Here is an 18,433-nt window from a genome sequence, read left to right on the forward strand (position 1 = left end):
TCCTACAGCTGGCACAAATTATGAGCACTGCTTGATTTTCTGATCTGCAGATAAAAACTTAACCACTTACAGACTCAAGATGAATATGTACAGGGATTGTATAGATGGTACAAAGTGGGAAAGATACTAATTTCCCTTTTTAACCATGAACTGAGCAAAGACAAAGCTAACTACGATTCTCACACTGTAATCAGTAGTATATAAAAAAATCCCTTAGTGATTTTTAGTGGAAGATTGTGGACATTAAGTGACCCTAGGTTTCTTGTATAGCAGAGATTGGAATTAGTATCTGCATGTATATGTGAGTCTGCCTTAGTCTTTCCAGAGCTGAATACAGATGTGTAGTGTCAGTATAGAACAAGCAAGTTCATCCTGCTGGAATTAAGGATCCACTTAGTTCCTATCATTTTGAAGTGAATAAAAGCCATTTTTGTTTTAGCTTTTGTTGTGTTTTGCATTTATGGTAGTAGAATTAAATACTAGAATAAGTTTTTAAGTCATACTCCTCTTTGAATTTCATTTAAAACTGTGTTCTGATTGGGTTATATTTTCTCCTTCCTATCAGGTTCTTGTTCTTGGGTAGCACAGGGATGATTGGAGAAGAAAGGAATTTGAGCAAGTTCTTTATTGTGGGAACTTGCTAAGGAATTCTCCCCTGTTGAAGTGTCATGTTACAGAGCTTGTAGGAAGCTTTGAAACCGTGATACTCTACTCTGGCTGTGATGTCATTATTTATTCATCCAGTATTGAGTACTTACTGTGTTTAAGTTGTTCTAAGCACTGAAAGTACATCAGTGAATGAAAAATGCTACTATTCCTGCTTACAGTGAACTTTTTAAAAAAATTTTAATTTTTTTTGTTCATTTTTATTTATTTGAGAGTGACAGAGAGAGAGAGAGAGTGGGCGCGCCAGAGCTTCCAGCCACTGCAAACGAACTCCAGACGCATGTGCTCCCTTGTGCATCTGGCTTATGTGGGTCCTGGGGAATTGAGCCTTAGGCTTACAGGCAAGCATTTAACCGCTAAGCCATCTCTCCAGCCCTTGCAGTGAACTTTTACAACAAATACAGAACAATGTCTAAAACAAACTAATATCAGTAAAAAATATGTTCTTGGTATTAAAGTTTTCTGTAAATTTGAATTGTGAGTGTGTATGTGTGCTGGGGATGGAATCTAGGATTTGCACATGCTGTAAGTATTTTCTCTACCATACCCTTAGCTCTGATTTTTAAAATTTTTAAATAAATAAAAGGTTAACGCGAGAAACTTTACCATCTGTAGATCTAGATCCATACTTACATGGATATCTGTCTGTCATGCTTAACATATTACTGTGTGAAATTAGATACTTGTGCTTTTATAAAATGAGTTTACTTAAAAATGGACCTATATTAAGTTGCCATATTTTTCATCTATTGAACTGTAAATGTTTATGTTAACTTAACCCATGTTTTGTTTATGTAGGTAATATGAATGCAAAAAGGAAGGAATGGGAACACAAATCAGTAGGAATAGAAGTAGAAAGAAAAACTCAGCACCTTAGTCTCCAGGTGCCCTTACGATCACATAGCTCATCCTCTTCCTCAGAGGAGAATAGCAGCTCTAGTGCTGCTCAACCATTACTGGCTGCTGAAAAGGAAAGCCCCTCCTTTGTTGCTGATGACCAATCAGTTCAGAATGATGTCTTACATGGTACAAAAAGAGATGAAGGCCAAGGAAGGTGAGTGTTCATGTTGACTTAGAAACTTAGTCATAACCTGATTACATGTGTTTATGTCACGAGTAACAACTTCTTTCGCTACTTGTATATGAACATATTTTGAATTTTTAATTTGCCTTTTTGAATAAAAATAACACATTCTTTGCAGACATTAGGAAAATGCAAAAGAAATGGAAATGCTGCTTGTCATCTCTCCTCTGAGACTGAATTATAGTTTCTGTTCAGATACTGAACCAGTCTACTGAATGATTTTGCTCCACCTTTTAACACATTAACTATTGGCTACTCCCTTCTTTTGAAGCTCACTTGACTTTTGGCTGACAGTAGATTTCACAATTTCTTTAATTGCCTTGGATATTCCTTCTCTCTCCTTTTCCAGGATCTTCATTTTTCCTTCCTCTTTTTTTTTTCTCCTGCAGCCTGCCATTTCTTGAGTGGTGGTATCACTATTAGCTGCACTGTACATCTTTACTCATTCTGTACAGTTTTTCTAGACAAGTCTCAGTAGTTCTTTGGCTTCACTTATGGCCTTTATCTTTTGAATGTAAAACTCCAGCAAAAGTCTTTGTATCTCAAGCTTTTATACTTGCTGGCTACTTCTACTTGTGTGTTTCATGGAGACCTTAATTTCAGTGTATTTAAAAATGTATTTATTATTATAGTCTGAACTTGTTCTGCCTCAGTTAGTGGCACTACTACCTCAGTTGCTGAAATCAGAAATATTTTTCTATGACTTCTCTCTTTTCAGTCCCTCTCTTTAGTCAAAGATCTCTAGTGTGTTTTGTTGAACAAGCTTTTAGAGGAAGTAGAAAGAAAAGGCATATAAACCATATCAATATGCTAGTATCCTGGCTTTCTTTACATTTTCATTGTGTTCAAGATGCCTCAGTTGTTTTTGGAGCTATGTGGGGGATATGAACACATATTGTGCTGTTTTGCTATTGTTTGCTAATATTACATTGTAAAATCTAAAATTCTCCTTTGTAAAATGGTCAAATTACTAAGCAGTACTCTGTGTACATTTAAATTACGTGTTGCTCTGAAAATAGAAATCACTTTTCTTTTTGATTTAGTATTCCTACAGAAATTTCAGGAACCAGCCCTGTATCTCCTAACATCCAAGACAAATCAGTAGGTCAGTCTCCTCTCAGATCTCCTTTGAAGCGACAAGCCTCTGTATGCTCCACTCGACTTGGAAGTACTAAGAGCCTCACTGCTGCTTTTTATGGGGACAAACAGCCAGTTACAGTTGGCGTCCAGTTTAGTAGTGATGTCTCCCGAAGTGATGAGAATGTACTAGACTCACCAAAGCAGAGGAGAAGTTTTGGTTCATTCCCATACACACCATCAGCTGACTCTAATTCATTTCATCAGTATCGATCAATGGATTCCAGCATGTCAATGGCTGATAGTGAAGCCTACTTCTCTGCAGCTGAAGAATTTGAGCCTATTAGTAGTGATGAAGGCCCTGGAACTTATCCGGGTAGAAAAAAGAAGAAAAAGCAAACACAGCAGATTGACTATAGCAGGGGTTCCATATATCACAGTGTAGAAGGACCTCTCACTGTCCATGGAGAAAGCATTCCAGATCCCAGAACTCTTCCATTCAAAACACATCCTTCCCAGGCTTCATTTGTTTCTGCATTAGGTGGAGAGGATGACACAGTAGAACATCTGTATGTCATAGAAAGTGAGAAGACAGTAGAGGGTGAGCAGATTACGTCTCAACAACCTGTGATGAATTGCTACCAGACTTACCTAACTCAGTACCAGGTAATTAACTGGTCTGTTAAACATCCCACCAACAAAAGAACCTCTAAGTCATCATTGCATCGTCCCCTTGACCTGGATACACCAACCAGTGAAGAAAGCTCATCATCATTTGAACAGCTTTCTGTTCCAACATTTAAGGTAGAAATCAAATCATTTATTGTGACTGGCATATTTACAAGCAAATTTTTAAAAAGTTATTTTCAATATTGCTCGTGTCAGCTACCTTTCTGAATGAGACTTTTTGAAGTCATGGTTCCATTTATAAGTTAAATCTTAGGGTTAGTATTATAAATTTAAGCACGTTGAATTGATGAGTAGATTAAGATTTTATTGCATTATTGTAGCAAATATAGTTTGTGCTTATTTATATTATACAGTACTGCTAAGGTTAAGATCAAATCTCTTTTGTGAACTCACATATTCTGTCCTAAAGATAAGATTTGGGGTATATTTTGAATAGTATTCTTTCAATTTATACCTAACTGCTTTAGTCAAATCTGGCTTCACTCATTGGACTTGAGTTCTTATAATTTAGTATGAATGATTATTCCCATGTCTATAATATGTTCTGTATATAACTTCCTTAGAAAAGCTAAAACCACCCCCAAATAAATTTAGTGCTAATAACTAATATAAAAACTATATTTAAAATGAGTAAGACAAACTTGTGACCTTGAAGATTAAAACTATATGTATAGAGTCTTACATAGTACATACATATGCATACATTCATGTACATTTGTTTATAGCCATTTGTTAACTTGAAGTATCTACATTTTAATTTGTTCAAACATTCTTAATTATATCATATAATTATAATTGTATAATTATTGTGAGGCAGGCATTAGATGAGAAATAGGGAGGGAAGTAGATGCAATGTTTATAGTGTAATAAAGGTGGGAGACAATTAATAGATAAGCAAATAGACATATGGTTTCAAGTTGAGAGGATCTTGAAAAGATAATCAAAGGGATGTAGCATTAGATAATAGTGGGGATAGAGTGCCCAGGATTGTATTGACATGGAAAGTCAACCTAGAATATGTATGTAAACTGAAAATTGAAGCATGAGGAGTAATTGAGGATGAGAGGATTTGAATAGACAGTGTTATCATCAGTTGGATATTTTCTGTGAATTTCTCAGTGTTTCTGTTATTTATATTGAAGATGTCAAAATCATTAATAAAGTAACTTGAGTATTCACAAATGTGGGTTATCATAAACTCCCCCAAAATAATATCAAATAATATTATTAAATAATATTAAAATTTTAGACTAAAAGCATTGTTTTCCATTCTAGGTTATTAAACAGGGACTCACTGCTAATTCTTTGCTAGATAGAGGCATGCAACTTTCAGGATCAACATCAAAGTAAGAAAGAATTACATATTTTCATCTTTTCACTCTTTTTGTTGTTGTTGTTTTTAAGGATAGGTCTTGCTGTTTTTCCAGGGTTGAACTTGAACTCCCAGGCTAAAGGAACCCTCATGCTTCAGTCTCCCAAGTAGATGGGACTATAGGTGCATACCACCATGTCCAGCTACAGATTGCATATCTATGATCTGTTCCATTTCCAACCCTGGGCTATTTTACCCTACCTATCTAAGGTAGTCTGGTATTACCCCACCCCTGGGAAGTCATCATATTGATTCCAAACTTAATGCAGAAGATACTCCATGTACATAGTATACTCTAACCCAGCACTCCTAGACTCAAGCAATCCTCCTGCCTCAGCTTCCTCAGTAGCTGGGAGTACAGGAGTGGGCTACTCAAATTGTATATTTACAGAGATAAGTCAGACCTTTTGGATTGTAGGATAAGTATATTTATTCTAATAATAACCATTCTTTACTTGAAGTATCACCTTTTAAGAATGAATTACCAGGCTGGAGAGATGGCTTAGCAGTTAAGCGCTTGCCTGTGAAGCCTCAGGACCCTGGTTCAAGGCTCGATTCCCCAGGACCCATGTTAGCCAGATGCACAAGGGGGCGCACGCATCTGGAATTGTCTGCAGTGGCTGGAAGCCCTGGCGTGTCCGTTCTCTCTCTGCCTCTTTCTCTGTCTGTCGCTCTCAAATGAATAAAAATAAACCAAAAAAAGTGAATTACCTCAAATAAATTCCCATGTTTTAGAACAAATGAAAAGTATTTTTTGTATTCTAGGATAGGTCCATCAAGTAATTATATAAAAAGCAATTTTTCCTCATTTGATATATATCTTTGGCCAATTTACATCTTATTAGTACGTCATTTGGATTATCTTGGAAAATTATTTGGGATATGAAATATTAAGTCTACTTCTGTGAATCATATTGAAATAAATGCAGTTTAAGTGTGTATTCACCTTAAGGAAGTCCTAACTTCTTTTCTTTGTTTTTAAATATATGCTTGCTTTGCTTATTAAATTTTGTAGTACACCATATACTCCACTGGATAAGAAAATTGTTGATAACACAGATGATGAAACAATAACAGAAGAATGGACTCTGGATCAGCCAGTTTCTCAGACCAAGACAACAGCCATAGTTGAAGTGAAAGGAACTGTTGACATTGTTCTGACTCCACTGGTAGCTGAAGCCTTAGACAGGTAATGCTTTTGTCTATATGCATAGCTCTTACCTTATAAACTATCATTATAAGCAGTATAAGTAAATATAATATGATATGTTTGTATAGAAATGAAAACACAACATACAGAATGGAAGAAAATATTTGTGAACAAATAGCTAAACCAGGTTGAGACCCAGAATATATTAGGAACTCCAAAATCTCCAAAGCACAAATCCAAACAACCCAATTAAAAATGGATAGTAGTCCTACATAAACATTTCTCAAAAGAAAACATACAAATGGCCAACAGGTATATGAAAAAAAAAAAGGTAAGCATCACTAATCATCAGGGAAATGCCGCTCAAAACCACAATGAGATATATTACCTTACCCCAGTAAGGATGGTTGTCATTGTAGTGCGGTTGCAACCCCACTACATGACATATATATATAAAGTTAATGAAATCAATATGTGAAGAAGACCTCTTTCCTCGATGTAGCACTATTTACAGTAACTAAGAATGGAGTGACCAATATCCACCAACCAACAATGTAGGAGGTCATTATGGTAACTGAAATAAGCCAGGCACAGACAGATACTGCTGCATGATCTCACTCTTGTGGAATCAAAAGTAATTGCTATTAGAACTTGATGGTAAAATGGTTATTATCAGAAGTCAGGGAGAGTAGGGAAGAGGAAAGGCAGAAAAAGAGTAATCAGTGGGTTCTGAGTTAGAGAGGAAAGAAGTTGTGGGTGCACCGAAGAAAAAATTTTAAGTTTTTACCATAAATAAATGATAAATGTTGAGGAAGTAGATGCTTAACATAATGTAAATGTTTCATAATAATTACATGGTATTCTGCTAATATGTACAATTTTAGTGTCTGGTCTGTTTCCTAGTTTGTAAAGCTTGGATTTTAAAATTGGGTGTTAAGATATTAGATACTATGTAGATGGCCATGGGGAACAGGGTAGTGAGAACACATGCTTGTTTGATGATGGAGAAATTAGGAGAAAAGAATGCTTGGATAGGAATGTTAAAATAGAAGCTTGTAGAAAAATGTAGGACTTCATTAAAACCATGCCCAATCAGATGTGTTTCATCTTGGGATTAAAGTGGTAAACAGAGAGGTAAAAATCTCAAAAATGTCTCTTACATAATTCGTAAAAATGTAAAGTGAGCTTTCACATTTCAGTACTGAAAATTATCGTGAAAACTCAAATGAGGCTAAATTTCACTGATAGGTTTAGAAGAAAGATCATATATAGCAGTTACCTTCTTGTTGTTAAGACCAAACACACCCAACCAGAAGCAGTTTATGAAAGGAAAGATTTTCTTTCTAGCCTCCAGTTTCTAGGGGAAGTTTCGTCATAGCAGGGAAAGCATGACAGGCCTAATAGGAAGCCTGGGTCACATGGTCCTAAGGATTTAGTCAGAGGCAAGTGAGGCTATATTTTAAAATCCCAAGGCTCTCTCTCAGTGACATATCTCCTTCAATAAGGCTCTACTTTCCAAAGGTTCCACCAGCTGGAGGACCAAGTACGTTTAATCATAAACACTTGAGGCTATAGGGGACATTTCACCTTCAAACCCCCACATAACAGTTTTAAGTGAAATTGTAAGTTTTCATTTCCTTTTCCCTTTCCTCAGATATATTGAAGCAATGGTTCATTGTGCTAGTACTAGACATCCAGCTGCAATTGTAGATGATCTTCATGCTAAAGTCCTTACGGAAGCTGTGCAAAATAGCAAGACTACCTTCTCAGAAAATGTAAGTTTTTTTTAGTAGTGGGCATAGCAAGTTAAGATTTCATTATGTATACCAATACTGAAACTTGATTAAACTTAAATGTATCAAAATATTATCTGTAAAGTAAGTTAGAATCCATAGACATGTTCCACAAGCTTCTGTATGTCTTCATAAAAGATAGCACAAATAACTCAATTAGCAGGTAGTACTTAAAATTATAGCTTATTCTTTTTATTTTGACTTTTTTTCAAACCTTTTGTAAAGAGCTTTGGCTCTTAGGTTAGTGAACATTCTTTATGACTAGTACCTTAGTGCCTTTAAGAAGCAAACAATACTGTCCTCTTTCTCTCTGTTTTAATGTTTTGATAATCCTCATGCACACTCCTTGAATCAAGTCACTGTCTCCTACAGTGTGATGCATCCTTCTCTGCTTTAGTCTGGCTGTAAAGTCAGTTGCTGAGCCTGTGCTCTTCAGGTTTAACACTTTTTTTTTAAATCAGTATCTTATTTGGATTAGAGAACAGGTGAGTGGAGAAAATGAGCCTACTTATTTTTGGTGAGCCATTTACTCATTCTATATTCTGTACCTTTCATATGATAGGTATTTAATATACAGTAGTATGAGAAAAATATATTTGGGAATATTCCCAGAAACCAAGTCAGCTTTCAGGACAGTAGAGTTTAGTAATCCCCAAAATAAAACAGGCTGTTTCTGTTATCATCTTTGTTTCTCTTTGGGGTGATTTCACTTTACTATATATGATTTTTTTTCCCAGCCCTGAAACTATTGTATTTCCTGCCTTTTGTATGGCTTAGATTTTAACATTGGATATTAAGATGTTGGCTGGTATATAGATGGGGCAATAGGAATACAAGGAGTGCACCATGGATACACATGCCATTGCTGTTGGTGATGTAGAAATTAGGAAAGGCCTGGAAAATAATTTCACTTTGAATCCTTTCAGTTTTCTTCTAAGCAAGATGTTCGAGGAACAAAAACTGAGCACCCTATAATAGGAACAACTAACCAAGGACCAGCACAGACAAATCTCTCAGTGAAGCATGATAATGTAACAATTAAAGGTCTTCAGGCTAATGTTAGCATACCAAAGGTAATATGCATTCCAGAAATATTGTTTGACTACCTTCTTTTGCATTTACCAGAGTGAATAATGGTGGACCAGTTAATAATATTTAAAAATGTATTTCATTCTTTTGGTGATCTAATATAGACTTAGTATATATAGCTTACTTGAGGAGACACTATAGTAAAATGTTCTGTGTCTATCCCGTTTGATGATTTTTTTCAGAATCTATAAGCTTTGTCTATGTATGGGTATGCCATTTTTAGTAGTAGTTTATCTTTATTTGTATTATAGGTGTGTCACCTTTTTGTTTTTCAACTCATAAATTTATGACATTCTGTGTGTTAGGTTAACTTATGCTTGTTGCAAGCCTCAGTGGAAGAATCTCCAACCACAGCTCATTGTAGAAGCGTGACTCATGTTTCCCTCGTGGCTTTATGTTTTGACAGGATTGCTACACAAGTTCGTATGAACAGGTGAAAAGATCTTATTAATCTGAGCCATAGTTATTTTGTTAGATGTGAAAACAAGCCTTTGTTATCTATACATTTTTGAGAATTGTAATGATAAAACTCAAAATGTTTTGGAACTTCTCTTTGTACATGAGTGTAACATAATTTAAATTTTTTGATTTTTATAGTTATTTTCAATAAACGCTGGGTAATTTGTTACTAATGTTATTTTATTTTATTTATTTTGGTTTTTCGAGGTAGGGTCTCACTCTGGTCCAGGCTGACCTGGAATTAACTCTGTAGTCTCAGGGTGGCCTTGAACTCACGGTGATTCTCCTACCTCTGCCTCCCGAGTGCTGGGATTAAAGGCATGCGCCACCACGCCCGGCTTAATGTTATTTTAGTTATAATAGTGGAGTTCTTTTCAGGCAAACTCAACAGACAGGCTTGTTTCTTTATTTTTCTTTTTATGCATGCACACACATGTGAGAGAGGGAGGGAGAGAATTGGTGTGCCAGAGCCTCCAGCCACTGTAATCGAACTCCATCATGTGGACCACCTTGTGTACTAGTTCGACCTTGCGCACTTGTGTCACCTTGTGCGTCTGGCTAATGATGGACCTGGAAAATTGAACATGGGTCCCTAGGCTTTGCAGACAAGCACCTTAACCACTAAGCTATCTCTCCAGCCCAATAGTGGAGTTTTTAAGTAAATTATTTTAATGTTTTCATTCAACTATATTACTTAAATGTTAATTATAATATACTTTTTCTTTTTTCTAAAGGGGTGTAGTTGAAGAAACTTCAAGTAACACAGACCCTAGCAAAACATCAAGTTTTGATAGATATGTTCATGCCAGTAAGATGCAACCTCAGTCATCTGGCTCTCTCAGGTCAAATGCTGGAGCAGAAAAAGGGAAAGAAATAGCTGCCAAGTTAAACATCCACCGAGTTCATGGACAGCTTAGGGGCCTCGATACTTCAGGTAGTATTCTCCAAGTATGTTCTTCTTTTAGTATAGGTAAGCATGATACAGTTTTATAAACTAGAACATGATTTTTTTCCCACTTAAATATTGCTACAGTTTGAGAGCTGTATAAGAAAGAGAAAGCCATTTCTACATATATTAAGCACTGATATTTAACAACTCATTGCTCACAAACTGGTCAGAATGGAAAGTGAGTGAGTGGTATTGCCCTGGATTAGGAGTTGTTTCTTATTGCCTCCGTTTCTTTATGACAGTGTCTACTTTTTCTTGTAGAGCAAAGCTAAAATGATCTTTAAAGCCCTTCTGCTTCTTTTCCTTCCCCTCCTCCATCTTTCTTTCTTCCTCCTTCTCTTTTTTTTTTTAATTGTAGCTTTAAGCAGGGTATGGATTAATGGCTCACATCATTAATATAACCTTTGTAAGGCTGAGGTAGAACGATTGCACTGAGTTCAAGGCTAGCTTGTGCTATAAAGTGAGGTCCAGGTCAGCTTGGACTAGAATGAGACCCTGCATCAAAAGTTAAAAAAAAATTGTTTATAACTTAAAGTTAAAAAGTTCAAAAAGATCCAGTTGTAGTATTAACCCAGTCTAGATAGATATTCTTCTTAAATTCCCTGATGAGCAAAGGAAAAATATAGGTTTATATACCATTTAAATATTCTTGACTCTATTGTCTTTTCTAACATAGAGGGAGGCTTAAATGACCTCTGATTGTCAGATTTAATTAAGTTAAATAAGTTATGCTCATTGGTCTTGTTTGGTTGAGATGATCTGTCTGTTAGACATATGACCATTCTTGAATGAATAAATGGATTCCTTGAATCTGCTTGTTATATCTTGTAGGTTCTAAAGGTATTATGTTCCTGTCTGTATTCTGGGTCTGTATAACTGTTAATGACTTTCACAAGTTTAGTTCACTATCCTTGTGTATGAAGCCACAGCATTTGACTTTTAAGGATTTAAAAAAAAATTTTTTGTTTATTATTTATTTATTTGAAAGTGACAGACAGAGAGAGAAAGAGGCAAATATAGAGAGAGGGAGAGAATGGTCACGCCAGGGCCTCCAGCCACTGCAAACGGACTCCAGACAGGTGCGTCCCCTTGTGCATCTGGCTAATGTGGGTCCTGAGGAATCGAGCCTCGAACCATGGTCCTTAGGCTTCACAGGCAAGTACTTAACCTAAGCCATCTTTCCAGCCCGACCTGAGGATTTTGAGAGACTAATAACTACCTGCAAACCCTATTTGTAAAACTAATGGAAATTATGATGGCTAAAGTTGAAAAGCTTTGTAGTTTGCACTGATAACCAGTTTGCACCCGGTTGTCCTACAGATTGTGCACAATACCTTATGTTGTTTGAAATGCATCATCCAGAGAAAATATGGGTGAATATTTATTCCTCAAATAGGAAATAGTTTCTAATGATAAATGCTAAGAATGGTATTTCCATGTAATGTAATAATACATACTATTTAAAATGATACCTTGGAGGAATTTTTAGTGATCGGCCTGAGGAAATTATTGTGGTTTCTTGTTACAAGAACAGCAGAAACCAAAGCTGGGTTTGCAAAATGATCTCTAAAAGGCTAGAAGGCGGTTTAGTTCAAATGTGGATAAGTTATCCTTGGGCTCTAAATTTGCATGCGTTTTTATATTCCTTTTCCTTTTCTATATTAATGAGCTTTAGTCAGAGAAAGAAACAAAAAAATGAAAGGTAAACTAAAAACTTGTCTTATCCATCTCATTATGTTTGTGAATTAGCAAATGCCTGTGACAATTTCATTTATGTAAACTATATTAGCATAAGTAGTCTTAGTCACAGGCATAATTTTCCAAGAAAATAATGTTTTTCCTAAGGCTGGATAATGAATCAAAGTACTTGTTCTTCTGTAAAATGACAAAAAGTATTTTAAATACTTGATCACAAAGCTGATTTGGGAGTTTATTAATGTTGTTGTTAGAATACTTTGTGATCTTTTAGAAACAAATTGATACTAACTTTGAACAATTTCCTTCAAATATCAAATCTTCTTTACTTCTTTGTACAAGCACATAATGTATGTAGCATTATTTTAACAGTAAGTTTGTTTGTTTTGACAGACTACTAAGGTATTGTTTTAAATCAACCACTGTAACAGTTCTTTTCTTTTTTTAAATTTTTTTTTGTTTTTATTTATTTGAGAGCGACAGAGAGAGAAAGAGGCAGATAGAGAGAGGGAGAGAGAATGGGCGTGCCAGGGCCTCCAGCCACTGCAAATGAACTCCAGACACGTGCACACCCTTGTGCATCTGGCTAACGTGGGTCCTGGGGAATCTAGCCTCAAACCGGGGTCCTTAGGCTTCACAGGCAAGCGCTTAACCACTAAGCCATCTCTCCAGCCCAGTAGCAATTCTTTTCAAATGTTTTAAAAAATATTATTTTCCTGTCTTTATAATAGACATTGGGACCTGTGCCATCACTGCCATTCCCTTTGAGAAGTCTAAAGTTTTATTTACTCTTGAAGAACTGGATGAATTTACTTTTGTAGATGAGACAGATCAGCAAGCCATGCCAGATGTAACTCGGATAGGTCCCAGCCAAGAAAAATGGGGTTGGATAATGTTTGAATGTGGACTTGAGAACCTAACCATAAAAGGTAAACTTTTATTTCCTGATTTCTGCTTAAGTGAGGACAGTTAGGCCTCACAATGCTAACTAATGTGTTTTGAATGGTTGTTGCTTTGAGTGACATAAATCAGCATTAGTATAACAGAAAGCACTACCTAGTATCATTAATTATCTACCTGGGTAGATGGTTACCCATCCTAACAACAAAAAAGGCATTTCCTTCAGTTGTGAGATACAAAACCAGGCAGGGTTCAGACATATAAACCTCAGGGCCAGACCAGAAGTTAGGTATCAGAAACTCCCAAGTAAATGATGGAGCCTCCAGCTGTTTGAAAGTTTATATCTTTGAAAACTGGCCTTTGAGTTTTAGAGCTTTTCCATGTAAGGTGTAAATATAACTCCTTTGTTTAGTGAAAATTCTTATACTTGCTTCTTAGGAAGAGTGAAAGTATTGGGAAAGAAAAGTTTATATTTTTGTTAAAAATGTAAAGTGGAAAGGCTGAATTGTGTATTAAAGTTTTCAGTTTAGTTTTGTAAGATACAATAACTACTATGTTATTAGTTGTTATATATGTCTTTAAGTATTTATATGATAAATCAATTGTATATAACCATTTTAGATAAGGGCCAAGTCTTAGTGAAGAAAGATACAATCTTGATGATATTTTATACAGGTGTAAAATGTAGCATTAAAACACCTATTTGTATTTAAATAAATAAATTTGTATTTAAATAAATCCTTTTTTTAACAGGAGGAAGACAGTCTGGTGCAGTTTTATATAACAGTTTTGGAATTATGGGTAAAGCTAGTGTTACAGAAAGGGGTGGAGTGCTGACATCCAATAATTCTTCTGATTCTCCCACTGGCAGTGGCTATAATACTGATATTTCTGATGATAATCTTCCATGTGACCAGATAAGCCCTTCCTCAGATTTGAATGGAAATTCGGTCTCAGATGAACAAGTGGGTGAATTTCTTTCTTTTTTTAAAAAAATTATTTATGAGAGAGAGAGAGAAGACTCTTATTGTTGCAAACAAACCCCAGATGTATACACCACTTTGTGCATCTGGCTTTATGTGGATACTGGAGAATCAAACCCAGGCCCTTAGGTTTTGCAAGAAAGTGGCTTTAACCACTGAACCATCTCCCCAGCCCTAAGAGGGTGTAATTTCTAATGATAATTATGATGCTTTAAAAATAGAGAGCTTCACACTTGATTCAAAATTAATTTCTTAGAATATATTTACTTATGACTTTCTTTTTATCAAACCTGATGGATGAAAACATTTCATTTTAAAGCACTAGTAAACCTCTGTGTTAGTGGATTTAAAAGGACTCTACATTGGTATGTTTTTGGCTTTCTATGTTATATAGGATGAAGGAGTTGAATCTGATGATTTGAAGAAAGACCTACCTCTGATGCCTCCACCTCCAGACTCATGTAGCATGAAGTTGACCATTAAAGAAATCTGGTTCAGTTTTGCAGCTCCCACCAATGTGAGATCTACCATACATGCATTTTCTAGGTAAAAAATGTTCAATGATGTTTCTTCTTTATTTCAAATATACTTTTATGCGTCATGTACTTCTTTATGTTGTATGTTGTTATAAAATTTTACTGAACCATAACCACACTTTTTTTATATATTTGTACTTTTGCATTACAAAGACAGAAATATATGGCCACAAAAATCCAACTATGTAATCTGTCCCTTAACAAAACTCAATCCCCTATGTTCCGCAAATACAAACAATTTAATATGTCTCTTTGCCAAAAAAAAAAAAATATGTTGCCAGCCCTTGCTTGAGATCATTTTGAGACCTGACATGTTGATAATACTGTTTCATCTATAAACATGTTTCCATTTATCAGGTCTTCCAAAATGTTTTGTACCTCTTTGAACACCCTCCTTTTTCCGTGTTTTCATCCTTCTGTTTTGATGCCTTATTCTTTGTGTCCTCTTATATCTTCTATGCCAAAATGTTAATGATCTTGTGGGGCTAAAAATTGCTATTAAGGATATGAATGCACCAGTGAGTTAATGTCCATATGACAATGCTCCAGGGTATTCTGTTCTGCTCTGTGCCTGCTGCCTTTTCTGCAATATTTGCTGAGCCTTAGAGCCTGTGATACAGGCCTCTCCCCCCCCCCCCCTTTAATTTTTGAGTTAGGGTCTCACTCTAGCTCAGGCTGATCTAGAATTCACTATGTAGTCTCAGGGTGGCCTCGAACTTACGGCGATCCTCCTACCTCTGCCTCCTGAGTGCTGGGATTAAAGGCATGCATCACTACATATATTTCTTGTTAGTGTTGAGTTCTCAACAGCCATTAGCTTTCTTGATTTGAGTCTACTCCCATCTCTATAAAGAAGCTTCTCTGACTAGCAGTGGGAGCTGCACTAATATTCTTTCTATCACCTCTACAATGTTCTCTGAGCCCTGGGGAGTATGATAGAAATAACTTGTCTAGTGCTAAGCACTGGGCTTTCTCTTTTTAACTCCTTGATGTCTTAACTCCTTAGGTCTTCCCAGTATTCACTGCCACTTGTAAAAAGAAGCTTCTCTAACTAAAAGTGAGAACAATATTAATCAAGCAGACATGAATTTTCTTCATTGAGTGAACCTCAAATCCAATCAGAGAGCAGTTGATTACTCCTGCAAATTATGTACCACTTTTGCCCCCATAGGCACATTTGACTGCCTGGTTGATTGGGTAGCTTGCAGGATCCAGTGCTTGTTAAGACTGTTGATGATTTTCCTCCCCCAGCAGTCAGCATAACACTTGCCAGTACTATAGCAGCTAGCCAGCAAGGAGGTAGCTTCCAGCTCAATTCCCGCTTGATGTCTCAGTGTCATGAATCATGTGTGTCTTCAGCAGTCAGGGCTTTCCATTTAGTTCTGGTGGATAACCAATTGGCAATGGCCTTCATTGTTTTGGGTACCTCTTGGGCCATCCTAACAAATAACTTATTGGGGGAGAGACCCACCCCTGGCACTACAACCTAAGGCTTCAGGGTATAGAGCAGCGTATGTCTGCTGTCTCTTTTAAATCATCTATATGTGTGTGTGTATATATAAATATATATATATATATATATATATTTTTTTTTTTGGTTTTTCGAGGTAGGGTCTCACTTTAGCCCAGGCTGACCTGGAATTCATTATGTAATCTCAGTGTAATCTCAGTGTGGCCTCAAACTCATGGTGATCCTCCTACTTCTGCCTCCCAAGTGCTGGGATTAAAGGCGTGAGCCACCACTCCTGGCTTATATTTTTAACTTACTAAATGACAGAATATGTTTCTTAATTCATAAAGTATTTCATTTTGTATATCCCACTCCCCTTCTTTTTTCTCCCTCCATCTTTCCCCCTTTTCCTTTCCAAATGTCCATTTCTTATATTTCTTACTTAGATTTTCATAATTTGTCAGCAATCAAATGGAAAACAAAGTGATTTTACCTGAATAAAATAGTGGTAATTACTGTATATATCAGAGATTATTTGAAATATAAAGGCTGAGAGTTGTTCTTACACTTTTATAAATTCATTTTAAAAGACAGCTGAACCTTTTAAGCACAGCAACCCCAGCTGTTGGTGCATGGCTGGTTCCCATTGATCAACTCAAGTCATCCCTGAACAAATTAGAAACTGAAGGAACCTTAAGAATTTGTGCTGTTATGGGTTGCATAATGACAGAAGCTTTAGAGGTATGTCTTTTGATCATATTAAGGTATCAGATATGATTTGTTGTTATATGATCCTTTACTATTCATAATTGTTAGAAATATTAGACTTGGAAATTTTTAAATACCAGCTATCATATATTCATATATATATAATTGTATTTATTTATTAGAGAGAAAGAGATACAGAAGTAGGCAGGTAGAGAGAGAGAATGGGCATGCCAGGGCCTGCAGCCACTGCAAATGAACTCCAGATGCATGTGCCCCCTTGTGCATCTGGCTTATGTGGGTCCTGGGGAATCAAACCTATGCCCCTTGGCTTTGGAGGCAAGCACCTTAACCTTTAAACCACAGATATCTTTTATTGTATGATCTTTCATACATATCATTCTAAATCTGTTAATGTTATTTGGTTTCAGAATAAAAGTGTACATTTTCCCCTAAGGAGTAAATACAACAGACTAACGAAAGTTGCTCGCTTTCTTCAAGAAAATCCTTCATGTTTACTGTGTAATATTCTACACCACTACTTGCACCAAGCAAATTATTCCATCATTGAAGATGCCACAATGGTGAGTCAGCATTAAAGAAGTCAGTATTCTATAGTAAGAGTACTGTTGTCTAGGTTGAGATGCATAGGGAGAGATATGATTAGAAATACTGACCAATAGACAGTATTGTTGTTGTCAGACTAACAGTTTGGCTATTGCCAATATACAGGTGTTAGTAGAAACTGTGAACATGGATGAGATTTCTCAGCACAATATGTTCAGTGAAAACCTGATCAAGGGTGGAATTATAAAAAAAAGCCAAGCTTCAAGGAGGACAAGCAGGTTTGTTTACAGAGAGCAGAAAAGGAAGGGAAGGGGTAGGAAAAGTAGAACAGGTTTTTCTTGAAGTTACAAACTGTTTCAAGCCAGTTTACTTCACATAATGGTTTAATAACATAAAGACTAATTAATGATAGAGGGGAGGTTATATAATTACAAAATTTTTCTTTGCTGTAATATAGCATAAAAAGAATAGTCAAACTAGAGACCAATATAAACATTTTTAATGGCCAACTCAACATTGACCAGGCAAGAATCTAGAGGCTGGGGAGATGGCTCAGTGGTTAGAGGCACTTGCTGGCAAAGTCTGCCAGTCAGGTTGTTTCCCATTACTGGGAAATTACATACTGAAAGGTACACAAGTAGTGCCAGCCTGGCTTGCCCATCTTAAGTATTGGCAGAGAAGCTAGAACAGAAAATGGCAGGCATTTACTATGGATGCATGCTCAGCTAGATGTGCTTTTCATGTGAGAGGAACAGGTAGGAAGGAAAGGACAGGCCTAACATTCCTCAGAAAGTAAATGGGGTGATTTTTGCCCTGTAGACAATGGTGCTGTTTGTGACCAAACTGGCCATTTTGTTCTAATATGAGGAATTATAAGTTAATATATATTTTAAAGCCTGAATCATTAGGCTTTGCAAGCAAGTGCCTTTAGCTGCTGAGCTATCTCTCCAACCCAAGTATATTTTAAATTATATAATTGTTACTGATAATACATTTAAGTTTTAAGACTAGGAAATCCCTTTATGTCCACCATTTTTATTAGTTTATTTTTATATGTTTAAAAGGTTGCTAGCTAATCTTTGAAGTATGTGATTTTGCCAGTAGCTCAAATACGTTTTGAGTCTTCATTTGGAACAAAAACTAAAGTGAGTTAAATGCTTCTTTAAAAAATTCTAATTGTTTTTCTTCTTAAAATTGTTTGGGTTTGTGTATGGTATATGCACATGCCTGTATAGAAGCATATGCTCTTTGTGTGTAGAGGCCAGAGG

General features: G+C 36.1%; 1 protein-coding gene across 8 annotated transcripts in view; it reads left to right on the plus strand.

The window, feature by feature from the left end:
- Positions 1 to 18,433, plus strand: part of Kiaa1109 (KIAA1109 ortholog) — a 240,137-nt gene that overhangs the window by 94,280 nt on the left and 127,424 nt on the right. For all 8 annotated transcript variants that reach the window (XM_045130867.1, XM_045130873.1, XM_045130872.1 and 5 more), the window contains exons 28-40: positions 1,465 to 1,720; positions 2,794 to 3,631; positions 4,793 to 4,863; positions 5,905 to 6,078; positions 7,694 to 7,814; positions 8,759 to 8,905; positions 9,227 to 9,354; positions 10,115 to 10,314; positions 12,756 to 12,953; positions 13,678 to 13,889; positions 14,302 to 14,453; positions 16,484 to 16,634; positions 17,030 to 17,182. In XM_045130867.1, the coding sequence (XP_044986802.1) occupies positions 1,465 to 1,720; positions 2,794 to 3,631; positions 4,793 to 4,863; positions 5,905 to 6,078; positions 7,694 to 7,814; positions 8,759 to 8,905; positions 9,227 to 9,354; positions 10,115 to 10,314; positions 12,756 to 12,953; positions 13,678 to 13,889; positions 14,302 to 14,453; positions 16,484 to 16,634; positions 17,030 to 17,182 (2,801 nt within the window). The remainder of the gene's footprint in view (positions 1 to 1,464; positions 1,721 to 2,793; positions 3,632 to 4,792; positions 4,864 to 5,904; positions 6,079 to 7,693; positions 7,815 to 8,758; positions 8,906 to 9,226; positions 9,355 to 10,114; positions 10,315 to 12,755; positions 12,954 to 13,677; positions 13,890 to 14,301; positions 14,454 to 16,483; positions 16,635 to 17,029; positions 17,183 to 18,433) is intronic.

The sequence above is a fragment of the Jaculus jaculus genome, chromosome 12 (assembly GCF_020740685.1).
Source record: "Jaculus jaculus isolate mJacJac1 chromosome 12, mJacJac1.mat.Y.cur, whole genome shotgun sequence".
In the NCBI taxonomy this organism is placed as follows: domain Eukaryota; kingdom Metazoa; phylum Chordata; class Mammalia; order Rodentia; family Dipodidae; genus Jaculus; species Jaculus jaculus.